Source organism: Pristiophorus japonicus, chromosome 12 (assembly GCF_044704955.1).
Source record: "Pristiophorus japonicus isolate sPriJap1 chromosome 12, sPriJap1.hap1, whole genome shotgun sequence".
NCBI lineage: Eukaryota > Metazoa > Chordata > Chondrichthyes > Pristiophoridae > Pristiophorus > Pristiophorus japonicus.
Window position 1 is genome coordinate 41944921 of NC_091988.1, and position 16435 is coordinate 41961355.

Sequence of the window (16435 nt, forward strand, 5' to 3'; positions counted from 1 at the left end):
ATGTTTGAACAAAATGATCAAACTCTCTTAAGCACGATTATACATTGGATATGTACAGTGTCACTCCTCTCCCACTCATGACCATTTTGATAAAATTTGCTATGTTAGTTCCAGTTCTGTACTGAATTTTATTTAAAAAAATGTTAAAGTATGGAATGCTGAAGGGGGCAATGGACCATTTGTTCCAGCACACTGTAGTTTGTGCACTTGTTCATTCTCCTATTTAGTTTTCTGAGGGAATAAACACAGTAAAATCTCAAGATAATTCGGGTGGGGGGCTGTGTACATGATTCAAGTAACTGGTTTTGAGCAATAATCTAACACATTCAAGATACACCCGAGTATTTAATTAGCATTATTAATAATTGCAAGTCATACTCAAAGGGCCGTAGCATACATGTCATGCAGGAAATGGAACTGGTGACCTTGTAAAGTAGATGGTTCTCTTCTGTGGATGGAATGGAGTACGATGATAATAGACATAAAGCTTTATTCTCTAACCCACGTAATAGCTGACCTGTGAATGCTTGATGCTGACACTCGGTGAAAAATTTAAAATGTTCATTCTTTGACACTGAAATTGCTCACTCAGAAGAAAAATGCTTAATCATATTCATGCATAAAAGCTTTATTAACTTGTGGCAAAAGTACAAGAGGCAGTGTGATGTTACCAAGAGGAAAATGCAAGCAGATTCTTGGAACTTGAGATCTGAGAATCTTCACAGCAATCTACTGAAATCCCAGGTTTGAAAATTCTTTGAGGAATTGGACTATACAAATGGAGTGTCATTCAGACCTGACATTATTTACAGAAAATGCTGGAAATACTCAGCAGGTCAAGCAGCATCTGTGGAGAGAGAAATAAAGGTCACGCTTTAGGTTGAGGACGTTTCGTCAGAATGTTCATTGTATATATAAAAGAAATACAAACTTAGCTAATCTTCAAGTCGATTACCTTACGAAAGGTCATCGATTCGAAACGTTTACTGTTTCTCCCTTCACAGATGCTGCCTGACCTGCTGAATATTTCCAGCATTTTCTGTTTTTATTTCGCATTTGCAGCATCCACGGTATTTTGTTTTTGCTGAGATTATTTACGTTTTTATACAGTACAGGTACAGCATCCAAAATCCAGAGTTCCGGAATCCGGATCGATTGGTAGCAGGGTTGTCCAGAATCCGTAAAATGTTTCAGGATCCGTAAAATGTTTCGGAATCCAGACCTGCCGACTGAGGTCCCGTTGCTGGCAGACCTCGGGTCTCGCCTCACCGCCCCTCGCCTCGCCGCTGCCGCTGCCCGACCTCTGGCGTCGCCTCACCACCCCTTGCCATGCCGCTGCCTGACCTCGGGCCTCACCTCTCTGCCGCTGCCCTTACCTCAGGGCCTCCTCGCCGGCCAGCCCGAACGCCACCTCTGCGATGGGGCCGCCCACCAGTTCCTCTTCGGCGGGACCCCACCCGAACATTTCCTCCTTGGTGGGCCCGCTCGAATACTTCCTCGGCGGCAGAGCCCGCCCGAACAATTCCTTGGCGGCTGGGCCCCACCGATGGGGCCGGCGACCCGAACAGCTCTTCGACAAGCTCACCCCCACCCGCCCTGACGTTCTGAAATCCGGAAATATCCGAACCTGGGCTTGGGTGTTTCCGGATTCATGATGTCAGAAAGACGTTCCAAAGTCTGGAAAAATGCGGAATCCGGAATGGCCTCGGTCCCGAGGATTCCGGATTCGCGACGCTGCACCTGTATTCAGCTTGTTAACACCTATATAAAAAAAAACTACTGTCTCATTAAATTAAGGTAATGGCACATAAATTAAGGTAATTAAACTGGAGAAAAAAGCCACCTGCTAAAATGCCGGATTCTGTACAGCTGATTTCCCAGTTGCCAAGGCTGGTGACACTGGAGTGGAACGTTCAATTAGGGCTGAGAAATTGGATGGAGATTGCTCTTTGTGCCCATTGTGCGTTTCACATCCCTTTTCAGATGGCCTTGATTAAAATGACTGAGAGCCTCATTTTAATACAAAATCAATAGAAATTATATGCAAATTATTGCCAGAACGATTTCACATTTTCACCATGACTACGCCATATAAAAGTCAGTCTATGACTGGGTGGTTTATGCTGAGAAAAATACTACCATAATCTTGAACTGCCAAATGACCTGTTTCTGTGTGGAAATAATCTATGATTCTGAGATCCGGGGCAGATTGCAACAGCAACAGTGAATATGCAGCAAGGACTGTGCAACCACAAGTCATTATTCAATACATTATCACCGACTTGAAGCAGATCTGGGGATGTCTAATAATACTACCCCACCAGGATCTCCAAGATGAGTGTAGTTTGCTGCATGTTGCACAATGTTGCCACTTAGGGCACCCAAACATGGAGTTGTGCAGGATGAGGTGGTGGCCCACTTGCAGCCTAGGGCAGAATAAGACCCTGATCATCGAGAAGTTGTTTCTGCCATAATACTATTCCAATCCATATCACAGGATATCATTAAGGAGATCGTCAGTAAACTGTCGCTTCAGTTCAGATGGTCCTCTCCATATCTATACATTAGAATGGATCCAAGCATCTTAACCAGGATTAGTGTCTGCACTAACTCAACTTTTAAAAATATTTGATTTTGGGATATTTGGGCAATGCTGGCAGGACAGCATTTATTTCTCATTCATAATTACTGTGTAAAGGTGGTGGTGGGCCATCTACCTGAACTGTCTTAGTCCTTGTGTTGATGGTGCATCTGTGAGGGTGTTTACTATGGAATTCCAGAATTTTGATGCAGTGCAGATGAAGATACAATATACAGGTACAGCGTCGAGAATCCAGAAGCCTCGGGACCGAGGCCGCTCCAGATTCTGTGTATTTCCGGACTTTGGAATGTCTTTATGGCGGGAGAGAGGTCGGTGGGGGAGAGGTCAGCGGCAGCCCGAGGCGGGGGCGAGGTCGTCAGCGGCCTGAGGTGGGTAAGAGGTCAGCAGGGGGAGAGGTCAGTGGTGGTCCGAGGCGGGGGGAGAGGTCGGCAGCGGCCCGAGGCGGTTAAGAGGTCAGCAGGGGGAGAGGTCAGTGGTGGTCCGAGGCGGGGGGAGAGGTTGGCAGCGGCCCGAGGTGGTTAAGAGGTCAGCAGGGGGAGAGTTCGGCGGCGGGGAAGTGGTCGGTGGCGACCCGAGGCGGGGGTCCAGATTTCAAAACTGTATGGATTCTGGAACTCCGGATTCTCGACGCTGTATGTCTGAGTCAGGATGGTGTGTGACTTGCAGAGGATCTTGCAGGTTACGGTGTTCCTATGACATGACATTGCTGTTCTTGTTCTTGATGGTAAAGGTTGCTGGATTGGGATATGCTGTCGAGGTAAGTTTGATAAGCTGCTGCAGTGCATCCTGTAAATAGTACATACTGCAGCCATAGCATGCCAATTGTGGCATAGTGGTTATGCAACTGGGCTAATAATCCAGAGGCCTGGGCTAATAATCCAGAGGCCTGGACTAAAAATCCTGAGAATGTATTCAAACACCATGGCAGTTTGAGAATTTGAATTCAGTTTAAAAAAAAAAAAATCTGAATAATGTGCTGGTATCATTAAAAGTGAATGTTAAGCAGTCAGATTGTCGTTTAAAAACCCAACTGCTTGACAAATATCCTTTCGGAAAGGAAACCTACCGTCCTTCCCACTCTGGGCCATTTATGATTCCAGTCCCACACCAACGTGGTTGATTCTTAACTGCCTTCTGAAGCAGCCTAGCAAGCTACTTGGTTGTGTCAAACATTACAAAGAAGAAAAAGACGACCAGATGGATCACTCGACAGCGACCCAGGCATTAAATTAGGACATAACGAAGGCAAATCCAGCCCAGTGGACCTTGCAACGTTCTCCTCTGGGGACTGGTGCCAAAGTTTGGAAGAGTTGTCCCACAGACAAGTCATGCAATAGTCTGACATAATTATACTCACCCCTCAGCCAATGTCCCAGACTCATCCATCACCATCCCTGGATATGGATATGTCCTGTCCCACCAACAAGGTAGACCCAGCAGAGGTGAGGGCACAACGGTATAGAGTCAGATGGGAACGGCCCTGGGGGTCCTCAACATTGATTCTGGATCCCATGAGATCTCATGGCTTCAGGTTAAACATGGGCAAGGAAACCTCCTGCTCATTATCACCTATCTTCCTCCCTCAGCTGATGGTTCAGTACATCATCATAGGCAGTCCCTCGGAATCGAGGAAGTCTTGCTTCTACTCCCAGAGTGAGTTATTTGATGGCTGAATAGTCCGATACGAGAGCCACAGACCCTGTCACAAATGGGACAGACATTCGTCGAGGGAAGGGGTTGGTGGGGCTGGTTTGCCGCGCGCTTCTTCCGCTGCCTGCGCTTGATCTCTTCACGTTCTTTGCGTTGAGACTCTCAGAGCTCAACGCCCTCCCGGATCCACTTTCTCCACCTCGGACGGTCTTCGGCCAGGGTCTCCCAGGTGTCAGTGGTGATGTCTCACTATACCAGGGGGCCTTGGGGGTGTCCTTATAACGTTTCCGCTGTCCTCCTTTGGCTTGTTCACCAGGAAGGAGCTCTGCATAAAGCATTTGCTTCGGGAGTATCGTATCTGGCATGTGAACTTTGTGGCCTGCCCAGCGAAGCTGATCGAGTGTGGTCAGTGCTTCAATACTGGGGATGTTAGCCTGGTCGAGGACACTGATGTTGGTGCTCCTGTCCTCCCAGGGGATTTGCAGGATCTTGCGGAGACATCGTTGGTGATATATCTCCAGCGACTTTCTATACATCGTCCCTGCCTCGGATCCATACAGGAGGGCGGGTATTATTACAGCCCTGTAGACCATGAGCTTGGTGGTAGATTTGAGGGCCTGGTCTTCAAACACTCTTTTCCTCAGACGGCCGAAGGCTGCACTGGCACACTGGAGGCGATGTTGAATCTCCGCATCAATGTCTGCCTTTGTTGATAAGAGGCTCCCGAGATATGGGAAATGGTCCACGTTGTCAAGGGTCGCGCCGTGAATCTTGATGATTGGAGGGCAGTACTGTGCAGCGGTGACAGGCTGGTGGAGGACCTTTGTTTTACGGATGTGAAGAGTAAGGCCCATGCTTTCATATGCCTCAGTGAATACATTGACTATATCCTGGAGTTCAGCCTCTGAATGTGCGCAGACGCAGGCGTCGTTCGCATACTGCAGCTCAACGACAGAGGTTGGGGTGATCTTGGACCTGGCCTGGAGGCGGCGTAGGTTAAACAGCTTCCCACTGGTTCTGTAGTTTAGTTCCACTCCAGCGGGGAGCTTGTTGATTGTGAGGTGGAGCATGGCAGCGAGGAAGATTGAGAAGAGGGTTGGAGCAATGACGCAGCCCTGTTTGACCCCGGGCCAGACATGAATTGGGTCTGTAATGGATCCATTGGTAAGGATCACGGCCTTCGTGTCATTGTGGAGCAGGCAAAGGATGTTGACAAACTTTTGGGGGCATCCGAAACAGGAGAGGACGCTCCATAGACCCTCACGATTGACAGTGTCAAAGGCCTTTGTAAGATCGAAGAAGGCCATGTATAAGGGCTGGCGCTGTTCCCTGCATTTTTCCTGCAGCTGTCGCGCTGCAAAGATCATGTCTGTTGTGCCCCATAGGGGACGAAATCCGCATTGTGATTCCAGGAGGAGCTCCTCGGCCACAGGGAGAAGTCGATTGAGGAGAACTCTAGCAACACCTTTCCCAGTGGCTGATAGCAGGAAGATTCCCCTGGAGTTGCCGCAGTCGGACTTGTCCCCTTTTTAAAAAATGGTCACGATCACTGCATTTTTGAGATCCCCCGGCATGCTCTCCGCCCTCCAGATGAGAGAGCTGAGGTCATGTATCTGTGCCAACAGCGCCTCTCCGCCATATTTAGCGCCTCAGCAGGGATTCCAACCGCACCCGTAGACTTGTTATTCTTCAGCTGTTTTATGGCTTTGCCTGCCTTGTGCAACGTTGGAGTTTCACTGGGTTGGTGACGGGTCGCATGCTGTGGGATGGAGTCGAGAACACTCGAGTCAAAGGCAGAGTCTCGATTGAGAAGATCTTCAAAGTGCTCCTTCCATCGGGCCCTGACAGCTTCGGTGTCCTTGATGAGTGTTTCCCTATTCTTGGCCAGGAGTGGGGTGGGGCCTTGGGAGTTTGGACCGTAGGTGGAGGAGTGAGGGACATGCCAGGCCATGTACACTTCCATGTTGAACACCACTTGGAGGAAGCACTGTACGTAGTAAGGGCACAGAATATTGCTCTGAGTGGGTGACGTCAATGACCGTTACCAAGAGTGGCTCAGTAGTACTACCACTGACCAAGCTGGCCAAGTCCTGGAGGACATGGTTGCCAGCCTGGGCTCACAGCAAGTGGTGAGAGAACCAACATGAGAGAATAACCTACTTGATATCATCCTCACCAATCTAATTGTCGCAGATATGTCTGTCCATGACACCATTGGTGGAAGTGACTACAGCAAAATCTTTGTGGAGTCAAAGTCCCATCCTCACACTGAGGACACCTTCCCATTGTGTTGTGTGGCATTACCACTGTGCTAAATGAGACAGATTAAGAACAAATCTAGCAGCTCAAATCTGGGTATGTATGAGTTGCTGTGGGCTATTAGCAGCAGCAAAATTGTATACCACCACAATCTGTAGTCCCATGGCCTGGCATATCCCTCACTCCTCCATCATCACTGGTTCAATGAGGAGGGTAGAAGAGCATACTGGCAACAACACCAGGCGCGCCTGAAAATGGGGTGCCAATCTGGTGCAGCTACAGCACGGCTACGTGTATGCTAAACAGCAGAAGCAATATGCGATAAACAGAACTAAACAATCCCACAATCAGTGGATTAGTTCAAAGCTCTGCAGTTCTGCCACATCCAGTCGTGAATGGTGGTAGACAATTAAGCAACTAACAGGAGGAGGGGGTTCCATGAACATCTCCAACCTCAATGATGGAGGAGCCCAGTGCCTAAGGACAAAAGACGAGGCTAAAACATTTGCAAACATCTTTAGCCGAGTGGGTGATATTTCTTGGCTTCCTTCTGAGGACCATCACATGCTGTCTTCAGCCAATTCAATTCGCTCCATGTGACATCAAGAAACGACTGAGTACACTTGATACAAGGCTTATGGGTCTCAAGCATATGCTTGTTCCTGTGCGTGCTACAGAAGGAGTGAGTCATGCAGGATGCTATGAGTTGCTGATTTTTCAGCAGTATTGGGATCTGTGGTTGGCTCTTGGGTTGATTGAAAGTCACAGAAAAGGAATGTATGTTAGAATGCTGGCTGCAAGACAATGCATCAGTCAGAGGTTACATTGCTAATAAGGTGTGTCATGGTGGTGTCCTGGAATGTATGCATGAGTGAGTAAGGGAAGAAGAATGTCGTGAAAAGGGTGAAATATTAAACCCTGAACTTCGGGGAGTCCTTCAAATTCTGCCCGGTCCACTCTGCTATATTCTCGTGCCCCAGGATGTTGAGCACATTCTGTTCGACTTGACTCGATTGGGTTTGCTCCCAATTGTTATGCGCCATCTTGTCCTGCTAGCAAGGAAGTTATATTGAGTTCTTGGAAACTTGAAGAGCACATAAGGGACTCTCAATTGTTAACCATGCATTCCAACTGTGCATGAGTAAATGAATATGAATTATTGAGGTATATTGTATTGTAAAGTTGGTTCACTTTTCCAAATAACAGTTCCATTTTAAAGCAGCAATAATGAAATATGTACTGCTAGAGTATGAGCACGCATGTAAAGCTTGAGAAGAGGTGTTTACTGAGATCTTAGAATTCAGCTGCAATCATGGTATAATGGGGTGAGATGAAACCTGTAAAGTCCTTACTCTACAGTATGAAACCACACGAGACACATTCTGGGGACAAGGTCACTCTGTGACCTTGACTCTTGATTCACTGGATTCCAAAGACGATGACCCTGCATGGGACCTCCCTTTTTATACCTGTGTGATCAGGTAAGGAGTGTCTCCCATAAGTTCACCCCTTGTGGTCAAGGAGTGCATCTAGGTTGCGTGAATACAGTAATACAGTGGTGTTACATTGTGGTCACATACATGACAAAACCCTTTGGGATTTGCACAATTTTTCCATCGACGTTGCATAGAAAATTACGTTGGCAGATTTCTTGAGAGTTATTAAGCTTTTTTCCAATGTCCTTTGGCTGTTCGACCCACATCTTCTGCCAAGCAGACTGTGTACCTTTGTTATGAAGATGTACTGGGATCCCAAATTAAGAAATTCTCCTTTGCTGCGTTTTGGCAAAAACACCTCCAAAAACGGCATCTGGAAATTAAAATTAGAATAACTTCCAACGGGCAGTCAGATTAAATTACAACCAATGCACATATGATATGTGGAAATATTTTTTTTACTGTTGTCTAGGATTAGTCTTAAAGTACCATATACTTATTTTGTTGTGATTTGAAATCCTATGCTTGTCTCTAAAATTTAATGAATTGTGTCTGTCTTTCCACTGTAGATTGGATCTCTGCATCACGGACTTGGTTGTGTAGGTATTTCTTATCATTTTGATGGCTAACAATTTTCATTGAATTTATCTACAGCATAGACAATCCGATTTTAAAATAACTTCATTTAACACCACAGGAACAATGGAAACTACATAGGTCTTCTGTACTGAGAATGCAATGACCATAATGTTAATTTCTAGACATGTCAAATTTCGAGGCAAAAACTTTTTCTGCAGACTTCCTGATAGTTACCCGCCCGTCCCCCCCCATCCATTCTGCTCATGAGAGAGATCACAGTAGCTATATAATCTGTTTGCTATTGGCATGCAATCATGTTGGCAATGCTGGCAAGGCTGCATTTACTGCTCATCCTTAGTTGCCCTGAATAGGTTGTGTTGGGCTGCCCATTTGAACTACTGCAATACAATGTTTCACTCCTGTATAAACTGTTTCCAAACAACCTCATTAGTTGCAAAGAAATATTGTTAAAAATAAATTGGCCCAAATTTTGTGGTCAGCGGCTAACGAACGGTGCGAGCCGTTCATTATACTTGCACTTGCCCACAGACTATGGGCATTTGCACTGGAATTTGCTGTGATAAGAAAGCCATTTTGGTGCAGCGCTCTTTACAGAGGATCTGGGGCCAGTGAGAACAGGGCAACCAACTGTGTATCTCCTCAACCTATCAGATTAAAGAATTGTGAAGTTAATAGTATAAGAACCGAGAAGGAAGTGTAAGTTAGAGTGGCTGAATTCAATGCCAAATTAGTTACAATAAGAGAAATAAAGAGACGGAAAGAAAGATTGGATTCAACAACAACAATTTTTATTTATATAGCGCCTTTAACGTAGTAAAACATCTCAAGGCGCTTCACAGTAGTGTTCTAAGACAAAACAGATAAATTTGACACCAAGCCACATAAGAAATTACGGCAGATGACCAAAAGCTTGGTTAACGAGGTAGGTTTTAAGGAGCGTCTTAAAGGAGGAAAGAGAGGTAGAGAGGCAGACAGGTTTAGGGAGGGAGTTCCAGAGCTTTGGGCCCAAGTACCTGAAGGCATGGCCACCGATGATTGAGTAGTTCTAATCAGGGATGCTCAAGAGGGCAGAATTTGAGGAGCACAGACATCTCGTGGGGTTGTGTTGCTGAAATAGATTACAGAGATAGGGAGGGGTGAGGCCATGGAGGGATTTGTAAACAAGGATAAGAGTTTTGAAATCAAGGCGTTGTTTAACCAGAAGCCAATGTAGGTCATTGAGCACAGGGGTGACGGGTGATCGTGACTTGTTGCGAGCTCGGACATGGGCTGCTGAGCTTTGTATGACCTCAAATTTATGTAGTATAGAATGGGGGTGGCCAGCCAGGAGTGCGTTGGAGTAGTCAAGTCTAGAGGTAACACAAGCAAAGATGAGGGTTTCAGCAGCAGAGGCAGGGGCGGAGGCGGGCAATGTTACTGAGGTGGAAATAGGCGGTTTTAGTTATGCCATGGATATGTGGCCAGAAGCTCATTTCAGGGTCAAATATGATGCTTAGGTTGTGAACAGTCTGGTTTAGCCTCCGATAGATGCTCGGGAGAGGGAACGCAATTTGTGGCGGGGACCAAAGACAATGGCTTCGGTCTTCCCAATATTTAATTGGAGAACATTTCTCCTCATCCAGTACTAGATGTCGGACAAGCAGTCTGACAATTTAGAGACCATGAAGGGGTTGAGAGAAGTGGAGAGGCAGAGCTGGATGGTCGTAAGTGTACGTGTGGAAACTGACTCCTTGTTTTCGGATGATATCGCCAAGGGGGCAGTATGTGGATGAAGGGGCCAAGGATAGATCCTTGAGGGAGATCAGAGGTAATGATGCGGGAGTGGGAAGAGAAGCCATTGCAGGAGATTTTCTGGCTATGATTAGATAGATGAGAATGGAACCAGGCGAGTGCAGTCCCACTCAGCTGGACGATGGTGGAAAGGCGTTGGAGGAGGATGGAGTGCTCAACTGTGTCAAAGGCTGCAGACAGGTCCAGGAGGATGAGTTGGGATAGTTTACCTATGTCACAGTCACAAAGGATGTTATTTGGTCCCACACAGGCCGCTCACCAGCTTTTCTATGGAGGAAACCAGGCGTGCTCGAAAATTTGAATGCCCTGCGCAGCAAGTTAAAAGGACTGTGCAGGAAAAATAATTAGATGCAACGTTGATCGTGAGAGGTGGTGGTGGGGTAGAGCTGGGTGTTGTCTGCCGACACATGGACAATGTGGACAGAGCCCAAGGTGGGCAGAGGAAACATTTCAAGGATACCCTCAAAGCCTCCTTGATAAAATGCAACATCCCCACCGACACCTGGGAGTCCCTGGCCAAAGACCGCCCTAAGTGGAGGAAGAGCATCTGGGAGGGTACTGAGCACCTCGCGTCTCGTCGCCAAGAGCATGCAAAAACCAAGCGCAGGCAGCGGGAAGAGCTTGCGGCAAACCATTCCCACCCACCCTTTCCTTCAATGACGGTCTGTCCCACCTGTGACAGAAACTGTAATTCCCGTATTGGACTCTTCAGTCACCTAAGAACTCACTTTTACAGTGGAAGCAAGTCTTCCTCGATATCGAGGGACTGCCTATTATGATGATGATGATTATGATGGTCAATGTGTTTTTGAATTGTCTTGCCAATTTCTCATTTGGATGAGAGAGGGGGCCAAGGATAGATCCTTGCGGGGGGGACTCCAGAGTTAACGGTGCGGAAGCGATAAGAGAAACCATTGCAGGTGATCCTCTGGCTACGACTGATAAGATAAGATAATGGAAGCGGGTGAGGTCAGTCCCACCCAGCTGGATGCCGAATGAGAGACGTTGGAGGAGGATGGTGTGGTCAACCATGTCAAAGGCTGCAGAGAGGTCGAAAAGTATGAAGGTGGTTAGTTTACCACAGATACAGTCACATAGGATGTCATTTGTAATTTTGATGACTGCTGTTTAGGTGTTGTGGTAGGTTAGAACCCTAACCTGATTGGAGTTGCATGAAAGATGGCATGGATTTGGGAGGCGACAACACATTCAGGGACTTTAGAAAGGAAAAGGAGATTGGAGATGGGGCGGTAGTTTGCAAGGACAGAGGGGCATGATGATGGCAGATTTGAAGGGGAAGGGGATAGTACCTGAGGAGAGCAAACTGTTCAGTCATGAACTCATTGAATGGTGGTGCAGGCTAGAAGGGCTGAATGGCCAACTCCTGCACCTATTTTCTATGTTTTCTATGTTTCTATGTTAACAATATCAGCTAACATGGGGCCAGGAAGAGAAGTTGGGTGGTCAACAATTTGGTGGGAATAGGGTCAAGGGAGCAGAGCATGAGTCTTATGGACAAGTTGAGTTCTGAGTGGACATGAGGGGAGAGAGAAGAGAAACTAGAGAAAGGGGTGAGTTCAAGGCTAAGATGAGGGGTATGGGGGAGGGGTGAAGGCAGAGGGAACCTTAGGGGACATTTGGCTTGGTGGGCTGGGGAAGCAAGGAAAACAGCTGAGGCAGCTGAACAGATAATTACAAAGAAGTCCTTGAGCTCATCGCACTTGGTGATGAGGGTAGCAGAAGCAGGGGAGAGGGGTTTATGTTTGTAAAAAGGAAGAAAGAATTGCATTTATATAATGCCTTTCACAATCTCATGACATCCCAAAGCGCTTTACAACCAATGATGTACTTTTGAAGTGTGACCACTGTTGTAATATTGGAAACGTGGCTGCCAATTTATGCACAGCAAGCTCCCACAAACAGCAATGCGATAATGACCAGATAATCTGTTTGTAATCTTGGTTTAATGGCTCATCCAAAAGATGAAGAGAAGCTGGAGGGGGGGAAGGGTGAGGGGTTATCTTTGCATTCCAGAGTGATCCTTGAATTGTGAGCAGTTTTGGAAAAGGAGAGTAGGACACGATAATCCTTTATATCCAGTTCCAGTACAGAACATCCTGCTCTGGCTTGGAAATGTTTTATTTAATGTTTCATCACATTTGCAATTGCTTGGGGTCTTATCCTCTAGCAAGGATGCAGCCCAGAATGAGGTATTTATATAAAACACCATGAAGAAAGTTCTGATTGCACATGATACAAAATTAAAGCGACCGATTCCCAGTTAATGGGTTGATATAAATTCCTATTTGATCATGGAGGTCAAACTTCTTAAAAGAATGTGAAAGAATGTGCTTGTATCTTATAATGTACCATTTTTGAAAGATAGCAAAAGTATATAGAAATAGAAATTTTATTTTCTGCAAAAAGGAAAGTATTGAAAGAGGTTCTTGTGTTCCAATGAAAGTTGACGTGGCAATTTATATGCTAATATATTTTGTGACTCTAATACTAAATCTAAACAATAAATTTGGTGTAGTCGAAAGGTTTTCATGGCAACAGCACGGCTTATCCCAGGTTTTGAATATTTAAGTATAAAATATGCCCATAGTACCTTGATAGATTTTTAAACATAAACCTTAATAAAAATTAGTTAAGCTTTTCAAGGTCACCTACATGATATCTGTTCTTCGTTGTGACAGTATGATTGGTATTAAATATCTCTGCTGATCTTTGCCATTTCAGGTACTTTCCCTACCCCATCGAAGATTAGTCTGCTACTGCCGATTATTTGAGGTTCCAGATCCTAACAAGCCACAGAAACTTGGCTTACACCAGCGAGAAATCTTCTTATTTAATGACCTCCTTGTGGTATGTAATCATATAACTTAACTAAATGGATCCAACTGGATGCTGAGATTTATTTTAAACAGCAGAGGTGTGCCAGTGCATCTCTCCTATTAATCAAGAAACTGTTCCTTCATGCAGTGCATTATAAAGATATGTTCACCTCTTTATGATTCTGAGGCTTTATTCTGGTAAACTTCAACTGTCTCACTTGTGTGTTCCTCTGATTTGTATTAGGATAAATCAACACTGCCCAAATATTAAGATAAAAATCAATTGTACTTTAGATGGAGATTGAATTAATTTTTCTATCCTTAAATAAATGTCCAGTAGTGAAAGCCTATTGATTCACCACCTAAGATTGACATAGTTTTGCAAAACCAATATAAACAAATAACAGAACATTTTCACAAATATTGAAACTTCCAATATATAATTGAAAAATAAAGCAAATTTCTCACCTATTTTTCCTCATATTTCCCCCCCCCCCTGCAATAAAGGTTAACATACAATTTGCCTTCCTAATTGCTTGCTTTACCTGCATGTTAACTGTCTATAATTTGTGTACAAAGACACCCAAATCCTTCTGAATATCAACATTTGTGTCTCAGCTTAAAAAAATATATATTCTGTTTTTCTATTCTTTCTACCAAAGTGGACAACTTCACATTTCCCCACATTATACTCCATCTGCCACCTTCCTGCCCACTCACTTAACCTGTCTACATCCATCTGCAGCCTCTTTGTGTCATCCCCTCAGCTTACATTCCCCCCTAGCTTTGTATCATCAGCAAACTTGGATATATTACACTTAGTCCCCTCATCTAAGACATTCATGTAGATTGTAAATAACTGAGGCCCAAGCACTGATCCTTGTGGTATCCCACTAGTGAGTTATTTGGTGGCTGAACAGTCCAATACGAGAGCCACAGACTATCAAAGGTGGGACAGATAGTCATTGAGGGAAGGGGTGGGTGGGACTGGTTTGCCGTACGCTCTTTCCGCTGCCTGCACTTGATTTCTGCATGCTCTTGGCGTTGAGACTCGAGGTGCTCAGCGCCCTCCCGGATGCACTTTCTCCACTTAGGGCGGTCTTGGGCCAGGGACTCAAGACCGTGGGGATGTCGCACTTTATCAGGGAGGCTTTGAGGTTGTCCTTGTAACGTTTCCGCTGCCCACCTTTGGCTCGTTTGCCGTGAAGGAGCTCCACATAGAGCACTTGCTTTTGGGAGTCTCATGTCTGGCATGCGAACTATGTGGCCTACCCAGCAGAGCTGATCGAGTGTGGTCATTGCTTCAATGCTGGGATGTTAGCCTGGACGAGGATGCTGATGTTGGTGCACCTGTCCTCCCAGGGGATTTGTAGGATCTTGCGGAGTCATAGTTGGTGATATTTCTCCAGCGACTTGAGGTATCTAATGTACATGGTCCATGTCTTTGAGCCATACAGGAGGGTGGGTATAACACTTCAGGAGTGGAAGCAAGTCTTCCTCAATTCCGAGGGACTGCCTGTAATAATGACAACCTGCCAACTCAAAAATGACCCATTTATGTCTGCTCTCTGTTTTCTGTTCACTAACCAATCCTCAATCCATCCTAATATATTACCCCCAATCCCATGAGCCCTGATCGTGTGTAACAACCTCTTGTGTGGCATCTTATTGAATGCCTTCTGAAAATCCAAACATACTGCATCTACTGGTTCCCCTTTATTAACTGCTAGTTACACCCTCAAAAAAAAACTCCAATAGATTTGTCAAACAGAGTTTCCCTTTCATAAAACCATGTTGTCTCTGTCTAATCATATTATGATTTTCTAAGTGCCCTGTTACCATGTCTCTAATTCTAGCATTTTCCCTACTACTGATGTCAGGCTAACTGGCCTATAATTTCCTGCTTTCTCATTCCCTTTCAATCGGGTTACATTTGCGACCTTTCAATCCATGGGAACCATTCCAGAATCTAGAGAATTCTGGAAGACCAAAACTAATGCATCCACTATCTCTGCTACCACCTCTCGCAAAACCCTAGGATGTAGGCCATCATGTGAAGGGGATTTATCGTCTTTTGGTCCCATTAATTTTCCATTACTTTTTCTTTGCCAAATTAATTACTTTAAGTTCTACACGCTCATTAGACCCTTGGTCCCTCACTATTTCTGGTATGTTCTATCTAAGCCAACTCGCCCCTCACTCCTACATATTTGGCTTTGTTTAAATGTAAGATCCTAGTTTCGGCCTTAACCACATCACTCTCAAACTCTATAAAATTCAGCATATTATCTTTGAAAATGACTAATTAACCCTGTGTCATTGCACAAAATGATAATTTTCGTGATTGTCCAGCATAGATTTTAAAGGGCTTAGTTTGTTCTTCAAAAACACATTCAATATCTGTACAGGTTGAACCTCCCTTATCTGGAACCCTTGGAACCTCGTCGGTTCTGGATAAGGGATTTTTCCAGACGGGGGGTGGTCACCTTAAATTGGATGGTTCAGGTACTGAGCAAGGGGATATCTGGGCAGGCTGGCTGGCTTGCGGCAGAGAGATCATGGGGCGGCGGTGGATCGCGGGGTCAGGCCTGCGATTGCGGGAGTCGGCAGCGAGGAAGGACTTCAATTGGCTCATGTTGGAGTTCTGCGCATGCGCTACCCAGTGGCCAGGGGTGGTTTCGGATAAGGGAGTTCTGGATAAGGGAGGTTCAACCTGTATTTCTAATAACTAACGGTAGAAGGAGTGAAAGGAACCTTGCAATAAATTTATATAAGAAAAAAAAAGACTTGGATTTATATAGCGTTTTTCACAACCATCAGATGTCTCAAAGTGCTCTACAGCCAATTAAATACTTTTGGAGTGTAGTCACTTTGTAATGTAGGGACCGCAGCATCCAATTTGCGCACAGCAAACTCCCACAAACAGCAATGTGATAATGACCAGATAATCTGTTTTTTGTTATGTTGATTGAGGGATAAATATTGGCCAGGACACCAGGGATAACTCCCCTGCTCTTCTTCGAAATAGTGCCATGGGATCTTTTACATCCATCTGAGAGGGCAGACGAGGCCTCTGTTTAATGTCTCATCTGAAAGACGGCACCTCCGACACTGCAGTGTTCCCTCAGCACTGCACTGGAATGTCGGCCTTGATTTACGTGCTTAAGTCCCTGGAGTGGGACTTCACCCACAACCTTCTGACTCAGAGGCGAGAGTGCTACCCACTGAGCCACAGCTGACACTATATGTTGTTGAAATGT

The 16435-nt window shown here is 45.5% G+C and overlaps 1 protein-coding gene across 1 annotated transcript in view; it reads left to right on the forward strand.

Annotated features, from left to right (window-relative positions):
* Nucleotides 1-16435, forward strand: part of LOC139277203 (IQ motif and SEC7 domain-containing protein 1-like) — a 241826-nt gene that overhangs the window by 206756 nt on the left and 18635 nt on the right. Inside the window, exons 8-9 of the mRNA XM_070895348.1 lie at nucleotides 8517-8546; nucleotides 13081-13206. Of these exons, the coding sequence (XP_070751449.1) occupies nucleotides 8517-8546; nucleotides 13081-13206 (156 nt within the window). The remainder of the gene's footprint in view (nucleotides 1-8516; nucleotides 8547-13080; nucleotides 13207-16435) is intronic.